This window comes from Schistocerca nitens, chromosome 8 (assembly GCF_023898315.1).
Source record: "Schistocerca nitens isolate TAMUIC-IGC-003100 chromosome 8, iqSchNite1.1, whole genome shotgun sequence".
Lineage (NCBI taxonomy): Eukaryota > Metazoa > Arthropoda > Insecta > Orthoptera > Acrididae > Schistocerca > Schistocerca nitens.
Window position 1 is genome coordinate 209,488,366 of NC_064621.1, and position 21,443 is coordinate 209,509,808.

Sequence of the window (21,443 nt, forward strand, 5' to 3'; positions counted from 1 at the left end):
GCTTTTACAAAGAGTACTCTACTTGCCCTTTAATTAGTCTACATTTAGAGTGAATATCTCATCCAATGCAAAGCCCATGTGACTAGAAAAAAGAGCAGGTGACACCTGTATATAAAAAGCATAAAAGAATGGATCCGTAAAATTATACACCCATATCATCACTGTCGGTATGTTGCAGAATTGTCAGTTATATTCTAAGTTTGATTATAATAAATTTCTTTGAGGCACGAAAGCTTATGACCACAAATATGCACGGATATAGAAATCATCACTTGTGTGAAACTCAGATTCCCAATTTCTCACACAGTATCCTGCAAACCATGGATGAATGGCTAAGGGCAGATTCCATACCAGCGGAAAAATGCTCTTATTGTAGCACAAAAAAGGTAAAAGAATCTGACCTAAAAGTGTCTCATTCTATCTTCCACAGCAGCTTTAAAAATTTTCCCAAAAAGTTTGATATGCTAACATATTTGGGCTCTTTTTAACATGCAACTCACCTCTCACTTACACAAGCTCCCCTAACTAGCTCGCTCACACCTAGTAGTCCATTGCCGTAAGTTGCTCATACCCGTCAACTCCCACTTGTTCATTCTAACTCATTCATTCAGCCCAACTCATTGCCATTATCTTTTTGTGTCTCACTAACTGCCAATGTCCCCCGTCTCACAGCCATAGTCTCCTTCGTTCTATGCTACAAATACTGTTTCCTCTCACTGTCACTGTCTCCTCCTTGTTTTCTCTTACTGCTGCTATCGTTTCCCACTGCTGCCGTCTCTTCTCACTGTCACTATCGTTCTCTTCCTCATTATCATTGTCGTAGCCTGTCTCTCTCTACTATTGTCTCGCCCACATCCACTTTCTCCTTCTGCTTATCCTTCTCCTGCTGGCAGTGTCTCTTTCACTCTTTTCCTAACATTCTTTTGTCTCTGTCAACTACATTTCACCATCACTGTGTCCCACTCTTTCTCTCTCACTGTCATTGTCTCTTGCACTACTTCTACACCACAACCACTGTCTCCTTTCTTCCAGTATTTATTACTTTTCCATCTCTTTCCCACTGCTATGTTATCTCCTCTCCCAGCACAAAAAAGTGTGAATATGTTCACATGCTAAAATTTTGGACAATTTGTAAATATGCTGAGGAAGGTAGAGTGAGGCAGCTGGCTTTTCAGTAACAGTCTTTTAATAAACAGTAACATATTTGCCATTTTTGTGCTCTGACAGGTCCATTTTTCCACTAGTTCCTTTCTTTTCCCCCCTACAGCACTGGCACATCACTCACATGAAAAGAACTTTATGGATCAGTAAAATTTTGATGGTTTACTTTTGTGAAACTGAAATAACACAAAACTAATTTGTGCCTGTACTTCAGTACTACAATAGGGTGTTCCCAGAACCCTTCTGATGTAATGGAGACACTTTACACCATATTTATCCATGTGTAGGCACTTTATAAAGTAGTTTTTGCCTCATACTAGATTTTATGTGTGTATTTTGCATGTACACGTATGGTAAATTTGAGCCCCTCTATCTTGGAAACGGATGAGGAAATCACGAAAATTTTCAGGGTTGCTCAAGATCAGGGTCTTAGGAATATGTCACGAAAAGTACACCTATTGCTGTGCATAGCCATCTTGGTACACAAAAACCATGTTTTTGGGTTGTTTCTTGGTAAAACATACAATTTTTTTGAAAACTGGAAGATGGCACTTCCAAATAAATGCCTAGAAAATATACTGTTGAAATTTGAGCAATTTGCTGTGGTCAACTATCTGCACATCCCCTGCTGATGGAACAAATTGGTGAAAAACACATAACAAATGTTGTTCTCTGTAATACTTGGCTTGAGAGAATGTGCAAAGCCTAAAACTAATCAAAGTAAATAAATCACAGCTGTGGTGTTAAAATGTCTGTCATTCAAACTTTTTTGGTTTTCTCAGGAACAACCCATGACTTAAATGGTACTTCCGTGAGTCCCTTAACCCTTTGACTGCAGCTGACTGCTAGAACAGTCCTAGCACACTGTGCCCTGGGTGCAGCTGACTAGATTAGATTAGATTAGATTAATACTAGTTCCATGGATCATGAATACGATATTTCGTAATGATGTGGAACGAGTCGAATTTTCCAATACATTACATAATTAGGTTAATTTAACAACATACTTAAGTTAACATAACAACTTTATTTTTTGTGTTTTTTGTTTTTCTTTATTTTTTTATTTTTATTTATTTTTATTTTTTTAATATTTTTTTTTCTTTTTTTTCTTAATTTATAACTAAAAATTCCTCTATGGAGTAGAAGGAGTTGTCATTCAGAAATTCTTTTAATTTCTTCTTAAATACTTGTTGGTTATCTGTCAGACTTTTGATACTATTTGGTAAGTGACCGAAGACTTTAGCGCCAGTATAATTCACCCCTTTCTGTGCCAAAGTTAGATTTAATCTTGAATAGCGAAGATCATCCTTTCTCCTAGTATTGTAGTTATGCACACTGCTATTACTTTTGAATTGGGTTTGGTTGTTAATAACAAATTTCATAAGAGAGTATATATACTGAGAAGCTACTGTGAATATCCCTAGATCCTTAAATAAATGTCTGCAGGATGATCTTGGGTGGACTCCAGCTATTATTCTGATTACACGCTTTTGTGAAATAAATACTTTATTCCTCAGTGATGAATTACCCCAAAATATGATGCCATATGAAAGCAATGAGTGAAAATAGGCGTAGTAAGCTAATTTACTAAGATGTTTATCACCAAAATTTGCAATGACCCTTATTGCATAAGTAGCTGAACTCAAACGTTTCAGCAGATCATCAATGTGTTTCTTCCAATTTAATCTCTCATCAATGGACACACTTAAAAATTTGGAATATTCTACCTTAGCTATATGCTTCTGATTAAGGTCTATATTTATTAATGGCGTCATACCATTCACTGTACGGAACTGTATGTACTGTGTCTTATCAAAATTCAGTGAGAGTCCATTTACAAGATACCACTTAGTAATTTTCTGAAAGACAGTATTGACAATTTCATCAGTTAATTCTTGTTTGTCAGGTGCGATTACTATACTTGTATCATCAGCAAAGAGAACTAACTTTGCCTCTTCATGAATATACACTCCTGGAAATGGAAAAAAGAACACATTGACACCGGTGTGTCAGACCCACCATACTTGCTCCGGACACTGCGAGAGGGCTGTACAAGCAATGATCACACGCACGGCACAGCGGACACACCAGGAACCGCGGTGTTGGCCGTCGAATGGCGCTAGCTGCGCAGCATTTGTGCACCGCCGCCGTCAGTGTCAGCCAGTTTGCCGTGGCGTACGGAGCTCCATCGCAGTCTTTAACACTGGTAGCATGCCGCGACAGCGTGGACGTGAACCGTATGTGCAGTTGACGGACTTTGAGCGAGGGCGTATAGTGGGCATGCGGGAGGCCGGGTGGACGTACCGCCGAATTGCTCAACACGTGGGGCGTGAGGTCTCCACAGTACATCGATGTTGTCGCCAGTGGTCGGCGGAAGGTGCACGTGCCCGTCGACCTGGGACCGGACCGCAGCGACGCACGGAAGCACGCCAAGACCGTAGGATCCTACGCATTGCCGTAGGGGACCGCACCGCCACTTCCCAGCAAATTAGGGACACTGTTGCTCCTGGGGTATCGGCGAGGACCATTCGCAACCGTCTCCATGAAGCTGGGCTACGGTCCCGCACACCGTTAGGCCGTCTTCCGCTCACGCCCCAACATCGTGCAGCCCGCCTCCAGTGGTGTCGCGACAGGTGTGAATGGAGGGACTAATGGAGACGTGTCGTCTTCAGCGATGAGAGTCGCTTCTGCCTTGGTGCCAATGATGGTCGTATGCGTGTTTGGCGCCGTGCAGGTGAGCGCCACAATCAGGACTGCATACGACAGAGGCACACAGGGCCAACACCCGGCATCATGGTGTGGGGAGCGATCTCCTATACTGGCCGTACACCACTGGTGATCGTCGAGGGGACACTGAATAGTGCACGGTACATCCAAACCGTCATCGAACCCATCGTTCTACCATTCCTAGACCGGCAAGGGAACTTGCTGTTCCAACAGGACAATGCACGTCCGCATGTATCCCGTGCCACCCAACGTGCTCTAGAAGGTGTAAGTCAACTACCCTGGCCAGCAAGATCTCCGGATCTGTCCCCCATTGAGCATGTTTGGGACTGGATGAAGCGTCGTCTCACGCGGTCTGCACGTCCAGCACGAACGCTGGTCCAACTGAGGCGCCAGGTGGAAATGGCATGGCAAGCCGTTCCACAGGACTACATCCAGCATCTCTACGATCGTCTCCATGGGAGAATAGCAGCCTGCATTGCTGCGAAAGGTGGATATACACTGTACTAGTGCCGACATTGTGCATGCTCTGTTGCCTGTGTCTATGTGCCTGTGGTTCTGTCAGTGTGATCATGTGATGTATCTGACCCCAGGAATGTGTCAATAAAGTTTCCCCTTCCTGGGACAATGAATTCACGGTGTTCTTATTTCAATTTCCAGGGGTGTAGAATGGCAAGTCATTAATATATAATAAGAACAACAAAGGACCCAAGACTGACCCTTGTGGAACCCCATTCTTGATAGTTCCCCAGTTTGAGTAATGTGCTGATCTTTGCATGTTACGAGAACTACTTATTTCAACTTTCTGCACTCTTCCAGTTAGGTACGAATTAAACCATTTGTGCACTGTCCCACTCATGCCACAATACTTGAGCTTGTCAAGCAGAATTTCATGATTTACACAACCAAAAGCCTTTGAGAGATCACAAAAAAATCCCAATGGGTGGTGTTCTGTTATTCAGATCATTCAAAATTTGACTGGTGAAAGCATATATGGCATTTTCTGTTGAAAAACCTTTCTGGAAACCAAACTGACATTTTGTTAGTACTTCATTTTTACAGATATGTGAAGCTACTCTTGAATACATTACTTTCTCAAAAATTTTGGATAAAGCTGTTAGAAGGGAGATTGGACGGTAATTGTTGACATCAGATCGATCCCCCTTTTTATGCAAAGGTATAACAATAGCATATTTCAGTCTATCAGGGAAAATGCCCTGTTCCAGAGAGCTATTATACAGGTGGCTGAGAATCTTACTTATCTGTTGAGAACAAGCTTTTAGTATTTTGCTGGAAATGCCATCAATTCCATGTGAGGTTTTGCTTTTAAGCAAGTTTATTATTTTCCTAATTTCAGAGGGAGAAGTGGGTGAGATTTCAATTGTATCAAATTGCATAGGTATGGCATCTTCCATTAACAGCCTAGCATCTTCTAATGAACACCTGGATCCTACTATATCCACAACATTTAGAAAATGATTATTAAAAATATTTTCAACTTCTGACTTTTTGTTCGTAAAGTTTTCATTCAATTTGATGGTAATACTGTCTTCCTCTGCTCTTGGTTGACCTGTTTCTCTTTTAATAATATTCCAAATTGTTTTAATTTTATTATCAGAGTTGCTGATTTCAGACATGATACACATACTCCTGGATTTTTTAATAACTTTTCTTAATATAACACAGTAGTTTTTATAATTTTTGATAGTTTATGGGTCACTACTCTTTCTTGCTGTCAGATACATTTCCCTTTTCCGGTTACAAGATATTTTTATACCCTTAGTAAGCCACGGTTTGTTACAAGGTTTCTTACGAGTATATTTAACTATTTTCTTGGGGAAGCAGTTTTCAAATGCATTTACAAAAATGTCATGAAATAAATTATATTTTAAATTGGCATCAGGTTTACGGTACACCTCATCCCAGTCTAACTGCTGTAGGCTTTCCCTGAAAGTTGCAATTGTTAAATCGTTGACTGAGCGTACTACTTCGGAGGACTGTTTAGTATTGCTGAATGGAGCTATGTCATATATTGTAACTAGCTGTGCACCATGATCAGAAAGACCATTCTCAACAGGCTGAGCATTTATCTGGTTAAACTTATCTTGGTCTATAAAGAAGTTATCTATCAGTGAGCTGCTATCCTTTACCACCCGAGTAGGAAAAACTGCCACAGCAGTTCACCACTACCGCACACCAGGTGCTGCTGACTACTGTAAAAGTTCTGAGACGTTTGCTCGCCTATAGTTTAGCTGTGCTTGAATAAGAAGTCTGTTTGCAGCGCTACTGGAAGACTCTTGACACACCTCATCGTTTGCTCTAACTGCAACAAATGGCGTTTCAATAAGCGGAACATGACTACATCTGAAGTCGATGGCAGCACTTTTGGCAGACCCTCACCGCACTCTTACAAGTAATTTGCTTTAGACACAATAGATGACACTACTGTGATTTCTGTCAAATTGTAGTTACGCACCTTTCTGTGAGACTATTCTTGGTTCAGACATCAGTCACCTATTATTTGCTTGTGTTTGCATAGTGAATTTACGTATTGTGATGGCACGTAAAAAGCTCCTCACCTCCGAAGAGATAATACGTATGTTGATGGAGAGTGACTCTGAGCAATCACTGTGCTCATCAATAGAAAGCGATTCTGATGAAGAAGATTCTCTTATGAATAGTTTACAATCCACAGACGTTGATTCTCATTCATCTTCATCTGGATTACTAGTGCAAAGCCTTATGACATCGAGAGGAAGCCCGCAGCTGGGTACTTCTATTCAATGCTCATCATCTTCAAAAGGAAATGCACAGCGACCCATAAGGATGACAGAAAACAAATGGAGATGTGAAAACTTAAATCCAAAGAAGCGTCAGTTCGTCGAATCATCAGGAATGAAAGCTTACATAAGTGTAAATGAGAGCTGCCTCTATTTCTTTAGACCAGGGCTTCACAACATACGTGCTCGTGGAGCATGCTGTGAGCAGCAAGGCGCGAGCACGGAGCAGCGCGAGCATGTTACCCCCACTACCGGACCAGAGCGGAGAGTGGGGAGAGTCACGTGGGGCACACAACAGCTGCCGCCAGTCAATGTAAATCCGCGGCCACCTGGAGGGATATCACTCACGAATTATTACTGCGACAAATGAAACAAAGGAGAATGTACACGTGCCACATAATTTTATTAGCTTAGTGTATGCCTCTACATTCGTATTAATTTGTGAACTCTTACACAATAAAAGGTGTCACTGAAGTGTGGGATTCTCTGTTATCTTGTACTTTTTGCCCTTTACAACTGCGTCTATGTTCGGAGTAATTGTTCTTGTGCATTGTAGGCGCAGCATGCAGTTTAAATTTCGACCAGACAATGCGTTTCTCAGGCGCGTCTTGTTACATTTCATTGCAGAGAACAGTTGTTCACAAACATACGTGGAACCGAACATTGATATTATTGTAGCCGCCAGTTTGTGCAAACGAGGAAATCTATCCTGAGGGAAGTGTCTGTAGAATTCCAAAATGTTTTTCTTGTTCTGAAATTTGTCTCTGTATTCTCTGTCACACTGCAGGTCAATAATTTCTAGTTGCAGCTCAGGACGAATCTCTTCAATATTCGCTGAATATGGAGAGGAGAACAGATCAAAATCACTGTCTAGTGCTGTCAGATCTTGAAAGCGTTGATCAAATTCTTCCTTAAGGGCAACTAAACTATGTGAATAACGTTCACAGTCTTTGTGAACATCTTGCATGGATGATAATTTAGGAAAATGAGCTAGATTTCCTGTTTCCAGCTGACTCACCCAAAGTGTCAATTTCATTTTAAAAGCTCGTATTCGATCTATGAAATGAGTAATTAGCAGATCTTTACCTTGTAGTGAAATGTTCAAAGCATTCAGATGGCTAGTTAAATCTGCTATGAACGCAAGATCACATTTCCATGAAGGCTCTTTCAATTCAGGAACACACATGTTATTTATTTCCATGAACATATTTATCTCATCTATTAGGGAAAAAAAATCGATTTAATAATTCGCCACGACTAACTCAGCGGACCTCGCTGTAATAAGGCAGGCTACCATACTGGCTTTCTACATCCTCAAGAAAGTTTTTAAATTTCCTGTGTTGTAGCCCATGCTTCCTTATATAATTGGTTGTACGAACAACAACACTCATCACATTTTGTAGAGTGATACTCTTTGCACATAAGTTTTCCTGGTGGATCACACAGTGAATGCCCCTTATTTCATTCGGCACGGTCAGTTTTTGCATTTTCTCCTTCAAGAGCGCAACGAAACCTGATTTTTTTCCTTTCATCGCTGGTGCACCGTCTGTAGACACTGAAACTAAAGAATTCCACGACAATCCTATATTTTCAACACTTTCTTCAACACTACTTAAAATATCACCTCCGGGTTGTAGTGTTCTTCATGGCTACTACATCGAGGAGCTCCTCCCTCACCTGAAGATCTCTATTAACACCTCTAATAAATATGGCAAGCGGCGCTGTTCCAGTGATATCAACACTTTCGTCCAGAGCTAGAGAATACGCCATAAAATCTTTACAGATATCTGCAAGCTGGCTCTGGACGTCGTTTGCCATGTCCTGTATGCGACGCATAATGGTCATGTTAAATAATGGCACAATCCGAAACTGTTCAACTTGAGGTGGACACAAATGTTCCGCTGCAACTACCAAACATTCATTTATTAAATCGCTATCAGTGAAGGGGCGCAGGGATTTTGCTAAAAGCAAAGCAATTTTGCAACTCACTCTGAGAGCTGCCTCAGTTGATTTTTCGTCGTCGTCCAAATATTCTTCGGGTAGCTTCCTCTTAAGTTTAATAACTTCCTGTGCACGATCTGGTCCCTCACATTTTCCACGTCCGTAGTCTTTTGCGTGGTACGACATATAATGTCGCTGCAAATTAAATTTCCTAAAAGAATTCAGCGTTTTGTAACATACTAAACATTTTGCAACACCATCTTTTTCTGTAAATAGATACAATTCCTCCCAATGGGGGTTGAACTGCGAAAGCATGGTTGGGGTTACACAACGGCGACTTGACATGATTCTTAACCAGCGAAGTGACTGTTAGAGCTGATCGTAGTACTTTAAACGTTACACAGTCGGCGCGAATTCAATAGGTACGCTGCAGCCCTATTCAAATGTGCGCGCGCATTTCCCCTCCCTCCCCACCCTCCCTACTCGCGACCTTGCACCTGCCCGCAAGCACGTGCCTGAGCAGACGCGAGTACTCGCGCTCAAAACCGGCCAGTTGTTAAGCCCTGCTTTAGACTTTTTGTAAAAACAGACATTGTTGAAATGATTTGCCAGGAAACAAATAAGTAAAATACATATTGATCAGCCAGTTGCAAAACAAAGGCAAATTCTAGAGTAAACAAGTGGAGTGACACGTGTCAGAATTGTATATTTTCATAACGTCTTCCTTTCTGATGGCTAGAGTGAAAAAGTTTAACTGAGTGAATATTGGTCAACAGATCCTTTGCTGGAAACACAAATTTTTGCCGAAGTAATCTCCAGAGACCGATATTTTTTGCTGTAGAATTTACTGCATTTCCATGACAAACTATGCCCCTAAATGGGGATTACTTATCAAAAATTTGGCCTATTGTAGAATATTTTTGGAAAATGTTCAAGGAAACTTCTATCCTTTTGAGGAACTCTGTATAGACGAATCTCTGATGCTGTTCAAAGGCCATTTGAAAGTAAAGCAATGTATTCCAATACAGAGAAGTAGGTTTGGAATTAAAATTTTCATAATTTGCGTTTGCGAGAAATTATACACTGGATTTTATCGTTTATGTTGGTGCACTAACAGACATTGATAATCGTGGTATGGGAGTATCTGGAAATACATCAGCCACATTACTCCAACCTTACTTGGAGAAAGGACATACGCTGTTTGTTGACAACTGGTATACCAGCCCAGATCTATTTTGTTGGTCGTACGGTAGACAAATGCATGTGGTACAGTTAGGCGAGCACAGAAGGAAATGCCAGTAATGGGGGAGAAACCAAAGAAAGGAGAAATAGCTTTCTGAGCTTCAGAAACAGGAAAGCTTGTATTGTAAATGAATACCCTCAATTCTTCCAAAGCCAGTCCAAAGGCCAGAACAAAATACAAAGCTCAAAAACAGCAAGCGTGTTGGAAGCATTGCGCATGGCGAGCACGCAAGAAGCATTCAGCACCCAACACACGGCGAGCAGCACGACAATGCAGCATGAGGCGAGACTGCCAGTGTTGCGCATAGCACTCAAAGGGTTAAGGCACACCATAGACCACATCTAATGCAAAAAGAACTAACCAATTTACTCCATTTTCCTAAGTTGGAGGAAATGTGTAATATTACAACTTTTACCATGGACTGTGGAATAGTTACAGTAAGACAATCCTTCTGTTGGGTATACAAATGGTTGCTACCCCAAGGGCCTATCCAAAACACTTGACCCTACCTTTCAAACAATGGAAAATTCACCTTTCAAACAATGGAAAATTCAGGGTGGAATAATGACAATATTATGAAATGATAGATTGCTACTCACGATATGTTGGAGAAATTGAGTTGCACACAGGCACAATAGAAAGACTGCTAAACATGTAAGCTTTTGGTCAAAACGCTGTCTTCTGATATAAAGAACATACATAGATGCACTCAGGCAAATGCGGCTCACACACGACCACTGTCTCTCGCTCCAGAGGCCAGACTGCGAGCAACTGTGCATGATGGATGAACAATCTGGGTGGTGGGGGTAAGGAGGAGGTTACCTTTCTGTTGCCAACAGAATCTAAGATAAGTGTCCCCAAAAATCCCATTTTTATGCATGGCATTTTGAAACACAGTGGTAGTTCATGTTGTCGTGTGGGTATCAATTCCTACATTTCCAGAAAGCACTTGTGGTGCCCAACTGCAGACTTTTAATGAAGGTATGGGCATGTTCCCAGATACATGAATGGATTGAAGACTTCTGCCTTTGATGGAGTGTGTGTCGCCAAGGGTGTCATCAGGAGTGCCTCAGGCAAGCATAACAAAACCACTATTATTTTCTATATATGTAAATGATCTGATGGATAGGGTGAGAGGCAATCTGCAACTGTTTGCTAATGATGCTGTAGTATAGGGAAAGTATCATCATTGAGTGACAGGATTTTGATTTGGTGTGAAGAATGGCAGATTGCTCTAAATGTACAAAAATATAAGTTAATACATATGAGTAGGAAAAATAATCGCTTAATATTCAAGTACAGTATTAGTGGCGTGTTGTTTGACAAAGTCACACTGCTTAAATATCTAGGCATAAAGCTGCACAAAGTGATAGGAAGTGGGACGAGCATGTAAGGATTGTAGTAGGAAAGGTGAATGGCCAACTTATGTTTATTAGGAGAAATTTAACAACGTGTGATTCATCTGTATAGGCGACTTGTGTGACCTGGTCCTGAGTAATGCTCAAGTGTTTGGGATCTCCACCAAGTCAGCATACAGGAAGATGTCAAAGAAATTCAAAAGCTTGCTGCTAGATTTGTTACTGGTAAGTTCGATCAAGAAGTGACCATTAAATAGATGCTTCGTGAACTCAAAAGGCAATCTGTGGAGAGAAGACAATGTTTCCTATTGAAAAAGTTTAATGAACAGGCATTTGCAGCTGACTGCAGTATGATTCTACTGCCACCAACATATATTTTGCGTAAGGACTGCAAAGACAAGATAAGAGAAATCAGGACTCTTAAGGAGACATACAGACAGTCTTTACTTCCTCACTCCATCTGTTACTGGAATAGTAGTGGTACACAGTATCTTCCACCATACAGTGGCTGTGGATTATGTATGTAGATGTAGCTGCCTGAACAGTGAGGATGATAACCAAAGATTATCGCTGTCACAGACTCCACCAACTGTCACAAGACAATCTCATGGGCAGAAACATTGACATCACAAGGTTAATACACTGCTGGTATTTAAAACTGAAACATAAGAAAGGTATCCTTCAGATAACATAAAAGAAGTGAAATGCTCTAAACGTGATAAGTAAAACACAAGTAAAACAAGAGAAAAGCTGCAATAACTACCCAGGGAACTGTAACTGGTTGATCACTTACAAAAAATATGGATGAGCCAGCCACCCTCAGAACACATTAAAAATGTCTCCCTAAAATTTTAGGGAACAAGCCAGACATAACACAAAAACTTTAAGTCATACCACTTTTTTGCAACTGTCAGTTAAAATTAAGGCAAATCTGTCAGTAAATGAGCTGCTGCATTCTGGTCTTAATATAAAACACAGATGACTAAGATGTGGCACACTGTGATACATAAGCCAAAAGCACCACACATTAGAGGGTCCTTTTGCTGGAGCAAGAATCCATGTGTTATACAGCTGTGTCCAATGCAAAGACGAGTAAGAAGGGCCACCTCATGCTTGCATTGCTGGAATAAGGTACCCCATAGCCGAGTTTTAGACTTTACAAGATGCAGTTTGTTGTCTGTCACTTCAAGCCACTCTCCTTTCCATCTATGCATGACACTGCACATCAACAGTGAGGTCACAACATGTAGGGGGATAGCACACTGAATTATCAGATCATCTTAACACATCTTCTTGGCTGCTACATCTGAAAGTTTGTCTCCCTTAATACCCACGTGCCCTGGCACCCATCAGAAAGACACCTCCTTCCCCTGTCACTGTAGATGGAAATTGTTGTCCTGGATGTACTGGACTACTTTACCCACTGAGTACAAGTGTTGTAGAGGGTTAAGGGTACCCAGAGTCTTAACACAAAAAGAATGTATAGCAGTCAGAACAAATCTCATCTCTTGCAGTGTCCTCAAAATTACATACAACTCTGTATCAAACACAGTGAATTCTTAAGGCAGTCAGATCCTGAGGTCACACTCAGGGAAAACAGGAAAACCAATGGAGTACCCCTGTTTACACCTATCCATGAAAACAGCTATAGAGTTGTGGTGCTCATTTAAAATGTCATAAAATACTGTATGATGCAAGAGTACAGCCTCTCCTGTATGACGCTAAATCTAAAATATTTTGGACCTTCAGAGTAACCAGTGCAGCAGTCAGTTCCAACACTGGATTTGTATGTGGCTCCACACAAAGTGATTCCATCACATGCTACACACAAACCCCAAATATCCTCAATGCTAGAAGACAATTGGAGAAAAGGTGTTCCATAGCTGGACAAGCAACAGTATGGTATGCTAGTGAATTAGGAGCAGTAAGGATCTTTTCTGCCTGACACACTGGATGGTGAGTGGCGGTTCCCTGACCTCAGCACAGAGACTGAGTATGGGGCTCTGACTAGCCTGATTCCCTCATGGTGGATAGCATCAGTGATCTTTAGGTACAAAGATCTCACTGATCCATACACTGCTCACCTATACTCTAGCCATGATCTTATGGAGACCTTATAACCACAGAAGTTGCACCCTGTCCACTCATCAAGATCTGTGGCTAAGGCACTTAAAGTGCTTTTTGGATCCTGGCCTTCTGGTCCTCCTCGTGTGGTTAACAAAGACAGATTGAAATAAAAAACATGATATAGAAATCTCACCAAGTGTTTAAAATGTAGAATGGTGTTCCTCATATGCAACTCAGGTAAATTAAAAATACAATGAGAATGATTAAAATTAGCACATGCACACTTACCTGAAGGAAAGTTAACCTGTCTTTACAGCCAACTCCTCCAAATGGTTCACTGCAAGTTGTAATTAGTGATTCACTGTTGCAGTGCTGGTGGCATAGCAGAAAATTGCAAAATCATCCGCAAACAAGTAGCATTGCACAGGACTCCTTACCGTAGATGCAATACTGTTTTCGGCTATGGCTAACAGGATAACACTTTAAAACACCTCGCTGGGGGACACCTTTCTCCCGCTAAATCCTAATCATGATCTAAGAAACCGTGTCAAAAAAAAATGGCAGAATGAATATCGGGAGGTGATCATGAAAGTCCTGTTGGTGGAGCTGTCATAAAATATTGTGCCACCAAGTAGTGACATAAACCTTACTGATATCAAAAATGTCAATTTACAAATGTGTTTACATAGAAAAAGCCTGCTGGACATTCACCTGTAGGACAGTCAGGTTGTTGACAGTGAGTCGATATCTCCCGAATCCACGAAGAGCGTGGCTAAGGAGTTGCCTGGTCTCAAATATCCAGACCAGATGACGGTTGACCATTCACTCAAAGGTGTTTCCTACACAGCTCCTTAAAGTGACACTCTGGTATCTAATGGGACATGTTTGGTCCTTTCTTAGTTTGAGAAGAGTTGTTAAAACTGCCTCCCTCTACGAGCCGGGAAATTGTCCTGTGCACCATATTGAATCTAAAACATTTTATGATGATTTCCTTTCACAACATTTGCAAGTTTCTCAGCATGTTTTATCAGATTTGGTCATGAATGGGTACAATATCATGAGACTCAGACAAGGTCGAATCCAACTCCCACATGGAGAAAGGGCACTTACAGGGCTCAGAATCGATGGGCCTCAAGTCCAACTCACCCCTCTACACAGTTGCATGGTAGTGGCGGAAAGCTAGAGCCTGTCTGGTAGTGGTAGAAGTAATTGGAAACCACTCTGCCATTGTATGGGTGATGTTTCTGGGAGTAGTTTGGAGACATTCCTGCTTCAGCATCATTGCTATAGGCCACTGACCACATTCACCATAAATCCTCATGATGGCTCCCATACCTTTGTACAAGTGAAGTGACTGACAGTTCAGGAGTATATGCCACAATCTTTGTTTGCTCTCTTTGATTGTGTGTTGAGCTTTAGCTCTCACTAGTCAAAAGGTTGCAAAGCTTTCTGCTATTGGGCAGTGCTTCAACCACTGCTTAACAGCACAGCTGACCCAGATTGCTAAGCAGCATGCATCTGTCCACCAAGCTACAAGCTGCCACCAAAGATGACCATTGAAATGGATAAGTTTCTAGCAAGGTGGATCACTGTGTAATGTGTTTTACCCATTCTTGAACACTGCCTCGATATTCAGACACAGTCAACTGGTGGAACAGCATCCAGTTACCTCTATTTATTAACCATATTGGTGGCTTCCTTTAAAGTATTGCTCCAACTGGTAGGTGGATCCAGAGTGGGAAGTGTTCACTGGAATGAAGGTCATCAGTAAACTTCCACCAAGTAGAATCCGCAAGGGTTGCAGAGCAGAAATAAAGATATATGGTTGATGATGACCCTGCAGCAATCTTGAAATGAGTGGGATTCCCCATGCTGAGGATGCATAGCTCCTAAGATGAAATAAGGTTCTCTAGAACTAAACCCGTGGGGCATGTGAGCACCATAATACATTATGGACATTGAAGTCTGCCAGTAAGAGTGGTCAGGGGAATTGGTCTACAAGATCTGTGAAAACCTCAGAATCCATCATCTCTTTTGGAGGTTATTACAGTGATCTTATAGTGATCCTCTGAAGCACATAAACTTCAATTGTGACTTCTCGCAGATTGTTAACCAATGATAGAGTAGGTGGGTATTATTGACGAACACAGCTACCCCTCCCTTGGTCCTGCCCCACTCAGGTCATCCTCACAGTGGAAGGGTATAGCACTGGAGCACAGGATTATCAGTTTAAAATGTGTTTCTTCTAAACACAAGCACAGGGGACATTCCTACACTACGAGTTTCAATTCCACCACATGCATCTTTATCTCACTGGGGTTCCATCGTAGTGTCACTTTATCAGTGAGGTTTCTTTTTCTTCACCCTGTCTCTCCACCAAGGTGCGTGCGAGCAATGGTTGAAGGCTTAATTGTGGGGCTAGATGGTTGCTCCAGGCAGACTTCATATGTTAATGTCTCCGAAGTGGATTCATTAGAACCACCAGACAGAATGAGATCTACATGGTCTGAGTCTGCCCCAATAGCTGAGTGGTCAGCGTGACGGATTGCCGTCCTAAGGGCCCGGGTTCAATTCCCGGCTGGTTCGGAGATTTTCTCCACTCAGGGACGATGTTGAGTTGCCTTCATCATCATTTCATCCCTATCTGGTGTGTAGATCGCCCAATGTGGCATCGAATGTAATAAGACCTGCACCAAGGCGGCCAGAGCTGCCCCCAAAGGGGCCTCCTGGCCAATGACGACAAACACTCATTTGCATTTTACATGTTCTGAAGGCTTGTGATCTGTATTATTCTGATGTTGACACTTCCCTTTAGGTTGGTTTGTCAAAGGAATCCTCAGAGCCACATTTGTGGCAGTGGGAGCACTGGCCTGCATACAGAAGTCTGCCAGTTGAGGTGCTGGACACTCTACAATTTCAGCAACTGTGACCTTTTCAGATTTACTGGGTGGAGCTATAGCCTGCATAGTAAAACCACTGTTGCCAATGAACTTAGAAACACAAGTACTGGTGCTGATACTAGCAACCTCCATTTGTCTAGAAGCATCTGTTTTTGGAATAGGCTTTTTAAGAGCTGAAATTAAAGAAGTAGTGAAAGTTGAATGTTGCATGGCCTTATAGATCTTTTTGACCTTATCATATGGAATGCAATTCAATGTTTTGAGCTCCTGTATCTTCCTTTCTTCAAGGTAGATACTGCAGTCTACTCCAGACAGGATGATCCCCAGAGCAATTTACACACTTTGAAGGCAATGAAGTAATGATGCTGTTATGGGCAACCTTACAACAATTGCCACAAGTGGCTCCTCTCTTACACACAAGCATGGTGTGCACATTGGGTGAGGGACATAAGGCCGCACATTTGAGCAAAGGAATCATGCCTTGTTGTGCTCTGGAAGTGTTGTACTACCAAATGAAAATGAAAAAGCAATCTGATTTAACAGTTTGTTGTCCACCCTTTTCGATTATATTTTGCCCATTTGTGACAACTTCTTGAGCCCACTCATCTTTCAGTTCCTCTATGGGAATATCTATGATATCTCGGCACTACACAACATCTTTGCTGCAGTTCAAAGTGTTGTGGATCTCCATTTCAATTGCGTATTTCCAAAAAGCTTTCTGGAGGTTCAATGCTTGTTGGAAACTAAAAGTTGTGACCAATATTGTCTCATTTCTTAATCACTTAATGCCAGCAATGCCTTATAACCCATTTTGAACACAAAAAGTTGAAATTTTTCCAAACTTAATCTCTTTCTCTTCAACTATTAAAAACATATTCTGCCTAACAGCTTGCATTCCATTACTAGAAACATAAGTATCTGAATTAATTTCTGTATCAGGAGGACTGGCGACACAAATAACGGCGGTACTCCCATTCCACTGGGAGTTGAAAGGGATAGGTTTGATGGCTCCCTCTCAGTCCCACAAGCAGCTATGGAAATAAGGATCCACCCAGAGGGCACCCATTTGCATGGGTATGCCTTATACAGTTGGTGCAGCAGGTACCCCAGGGGTTTCACACTAATGACCTTCCAGCCTCAAAAATTGCATGTGTCTCATCAACCTGAAGCACACGTCAAGATTGAGGGATTTTTTTTTTTAAAGAAGTTTATACCATCCTCGTGATCTGGGCAGTTAAGAAAAGATCCCTGTTACCTGTGACATAAAACATTCCATTGCTGCGACACATGGTGGTCGCTGATACATACCCAAAGCTTACGGCTACAGAGCACTGGCAGCACTTACCAGTCCCCCAGCACAGGGAACCCAGTTTCACTGAGCCTGTACCTTGTAAATGAATGCTGGGCTCCCTGCGGTGCTCGTCATTTAGAACGACCCTATAGGCACGTGTGGCTTTGTCAAAAATACCATGGGTGTGGCAAGTATTAAAGTGCCCCCCCCCCCCCCCCCCAATTGTTCTGAACTGTCCTCATGAATCAATCAATTCCATATTTGTATTGCAGCTGTGGGATCCTGACCATCATAAGCAGCAATATCGCTGAATGGTAAACTGTGTTCTCAATAGGGCACAATCTTGCTGCTGTCAAATAAGGCTGCAATCTTGCTGCTGTCAAATACAGACACACATGCTGGTAGGTATTTCTCTTTCTTACACAAGGCATAATGTGATCTTTTCACAAACAATCGACATTCAAATGGAACTTCTGGATGAGAAAGTACTGTGTAATCCCCCTTACATACAGAATGTAGACAGTGAAACTTCCTGGTAAATTAAAACTGTGTGCTGGACCGAAACTCGAACTCGGGAACTTTGCCTTTCACAGGCAAGTGCTCTACCATCTGAGCAACCCAAGCACTACTCACACCCCGTCCTCACAGCTTTACTTCTGCCTGTACCTCATCTCCTACCTTCCAAACTTTACAGAAGCTCTCCTGCGAACCTTGCAGGACTAGCACTCCTGAAAGAAAGGATATTGCGGAGGCATGGCTTGGCCACAGCCTGGGGGATGTTTCCAGAATCAGAGTTTCACTTTGCAGCAGAGTGTGCGCTAATATGAAACTTCCTGACAGATTAAAACTGTGTGCCGGACCGAGACTCAAACTCCGGAACTGTGCCTTTCACAGGCAAGTGCTCTACCAACTGGCCTACCCAAGCACGACTCACGACCCATCCTCACAGCTTCAATTCTGCCAGTTTGGAAGGTAGGAGACAAGATACTGGCAGAATTGAAGCTGTGAGGATGGGTGGTGAGTTGTGCTTGGGTAGCTCAGTTGGTAGAGCACTTGCCTGCGAAAGGTAAAGTTCCCGAGTTCAAGTCTCGGTCCGGCACACAGTTTTAATCTGTCAGGAAGTTTCATATCAGCGCACACTCCGCTGCAGAGTGAAAATCTCATTCTGGAATGTAGACAGTGTTTCTCCTGCCTACTTTGTATGGTTCTATCTTCATACCTAAGTATGTAGTACACTTCATGCCAATTTGATGTTTGTCAAATGCTGGTTCACGATGTTGCAATTTTAGTGGCCAGCAGTGTAAAACTCATAATCCATAGGAGCACTGGCACTTTGGGCAATGTTGTGTTTCACGGATTACTATCATCAACACTATCTGGCCTACCCTACCAGGCTGTGGATTAGGATTCTATCTTTGACCCAACTGTTTCATGTGGCAGCTGAGCTGATTCTGGTGCAACTATGGACTTTCTTGGTGAAGCTTTAGAAGGACTGTTTATCAAGTTTGCAAAAAATACATGGACTGTTTTGTGAGCTATCAGTGCATTTCGTGCAAAGGGCAGTGAAACAAATTACTTTTGTTATGCCGATGTGAAGTGTTCCACAGACATTAAGGAATAAGCCGTTCTGTAGCATCTAATGCTTAAGAATAAATACAACAAAAACTGCTAAGATTTCTCACAGCAGTTTGACTTACCCTCCTTTGTAATTCAAACAGTACTATCATAAATTTTACCTGGAGTAGAAACAATTGTTTGTAGGCCCTTCCTTTGCAATTGCAATATTTTCTGTGTCTTTGCTGCAGATTCTTTTTCGAGTGTTTTGACTGTTGCCAAATGCTGAGAGGCAAGAAATTGTAGGTCTGAACAGTCGCTTTCCAACCGAGATATCCTCTTCTGAAGCTCTGAAATTATATTAAATAATGCCAATAAGCTTCACATAGCCAAAAACAGTAAATAATACACATGGATAATTATTTACAAATTGTTTTTGTCTTTTTTTAAGTTGATATAAACTAAAATAATGTAGTATTATACCAGATTCCAAACTAAGTGAGATTTGTGGTAAAGTATAGGTTGTATTGCAACCACGGGGATGGAAGAAATCACTGAAGAGATAGCCACAGTCTTTATACCATACACTGCCACACTACTGGGAAAAGTCGAGTGCAGACTGAAAAAGCACCCTGTCTTTTGCCCGCCCGATGAAACACATGCATTACTGGGGAGTGTCAAAGATGACCTCTGTTTGTGGAAGGCCAGGGTATATCAGATTCCATGCCAATGTGTAAAGACATACATTGGACAAACAGTGTGCACCATCAAAGATCAATGCTGAGATGACCAGCAGCACACACTGCTAATGTCACTCAACAAGTCGGCAGTCGCAGAGCACCATTTGTCTGAGAATAGTGCAATGGAATACGAATGCACTAGGATGTTAGTGCAGACTTCAAAATATAGGAACAGTGTCATCAGGAAAGTCATTGAAATTTGCACCAGGGATAATCTTATCAGTCTGGAGTACGTCTATGATCTCAGCAAGGCTTGGGACCAGCATTGGGTCTAATTAGGAAGCCAGTCAGTAAAAACAACAATCTGGCAACTGAGGGAGAAGAGCAACTACATTGATACTGCTACAGACACCAACACAAGCATCTTCGCAACTGCTGATGCATGCCCTCGGGCACAGACCACAGACAGAATGGCTTGCAGTGGGAGGGAATGTAAGTCAGCTACGTAACCACATAAGCTAAATTTGTCAACACTCCCATGATGGCAACACGCCTAATCGCCAAAACATTGTCTCTGTTTGACACTATGGATCAGCAGTACACCTGTGGACTGTGCATCATTTTTGGTGTGATTTATTGTGCAAAAATATTGGGAAATCTAATGGCACTGGATAAATCCATTACCCGTATTCCAAGATAAAAGTGAAGGAGATTACTTCATTATATTGTGGGGAAAATGAATTTTTGGTGATTAAACCAGAAAGTTTTTGAGTAATATGAAGGGATAAATACTTCTGTAAAGCCAAGGAAATACTGACATGCATTGTGATGTACTTCAGTTTAGGCTTTTAATTTATGATCACAGATTTATTTAAGTCTGTGTTCACAGCTCTAGGTTCTTGTTTCAACCATGGGATGATAATGAACTCTATCAGTGCTGAAACAGCAAAAATTGTGATACATGTACACAGAATAACAGGTCTCGGCCTTTTGAGATAGTCTGAAGGGATACAAATCCCTTCATAATTTAGTGGAAAAGTAACTTTCATTCCCTGGTGGGTATCTGGAGACTGCCAAGTGTCTGTGTTGTGCTGAAAGCAGTTTGTCACCTGTGTCAAAATGTAGGCTGCTGGCAGTGGTTCTGACACTGTAATGAAGGGCTGACAGATCGGGAGCATTATGTCTGAGAAAGAGAACTTTGTTCTTATAACAATGCTTTTGTCTGAAAGACTTTCAGTAATCTATGGTTACAGATGTCCTAACCACTATGGACAGAAACTTGAAATTTGGAGAAGGTGTGGATCTCATACTGTAGGCATCATTTACGAAGAGATTTTTCAAAATTTCGATCCTAAGGGGGTGAAATAGAGTATGAAGGTTTTTTTTGAAAAATGTCACTACTAAGACAATTTTGGAGCTAAAGTTTTTTTTTTTCTTTTGTTGTAAATACATCATTGTTAAAGAACTACTGAAGTATTTTTAAAGCTACATCTATGAACATTGGTATTTGACTTAGTTACAATTTTAAAAACTACGTGTTTCAGTGTTCTTGAAAATTGAACCCCTAAGGGGGCGAAATAGGAAATGAGATTTATTTATGAAAATATTTTATTTGAAAGCATTTTTAAAGCTAAATCTATGATAGTTAAACGTACATATGTCACTGTTTTTGGAAATTCAACCCTTAAGGGTATGAAATGGGGGGTGAAGCATTTTATGAAAATATTTCATTACTAAATCATTT

At 41.5% G+C, this 21,443-nt stretch overlaps 1 protein-coding gene across 1 annotated transcript in view; it reads right to left on the reverse strand.

Moving 5' to 3' along the window:
- LOC126198691 (centrosomal protein of 135 kDa) overlaps nt 1-21,443 on the reverse strand; it is a 407,813-nt gene that overhangs the window by 345,945 nt on the left and 40,425 nt on the right. Inside the window, exon 3 of the mRNA XM_049935187.1 lies at nt 19,202-19,369. Within this exon, the coding sequence (XP_049791144.1) occupies nt 19,202-19,369 (168 nt within the window). The remainder of the gene's footprint in view (nt 1-19,201; nt 19,370-21,443) is intronic.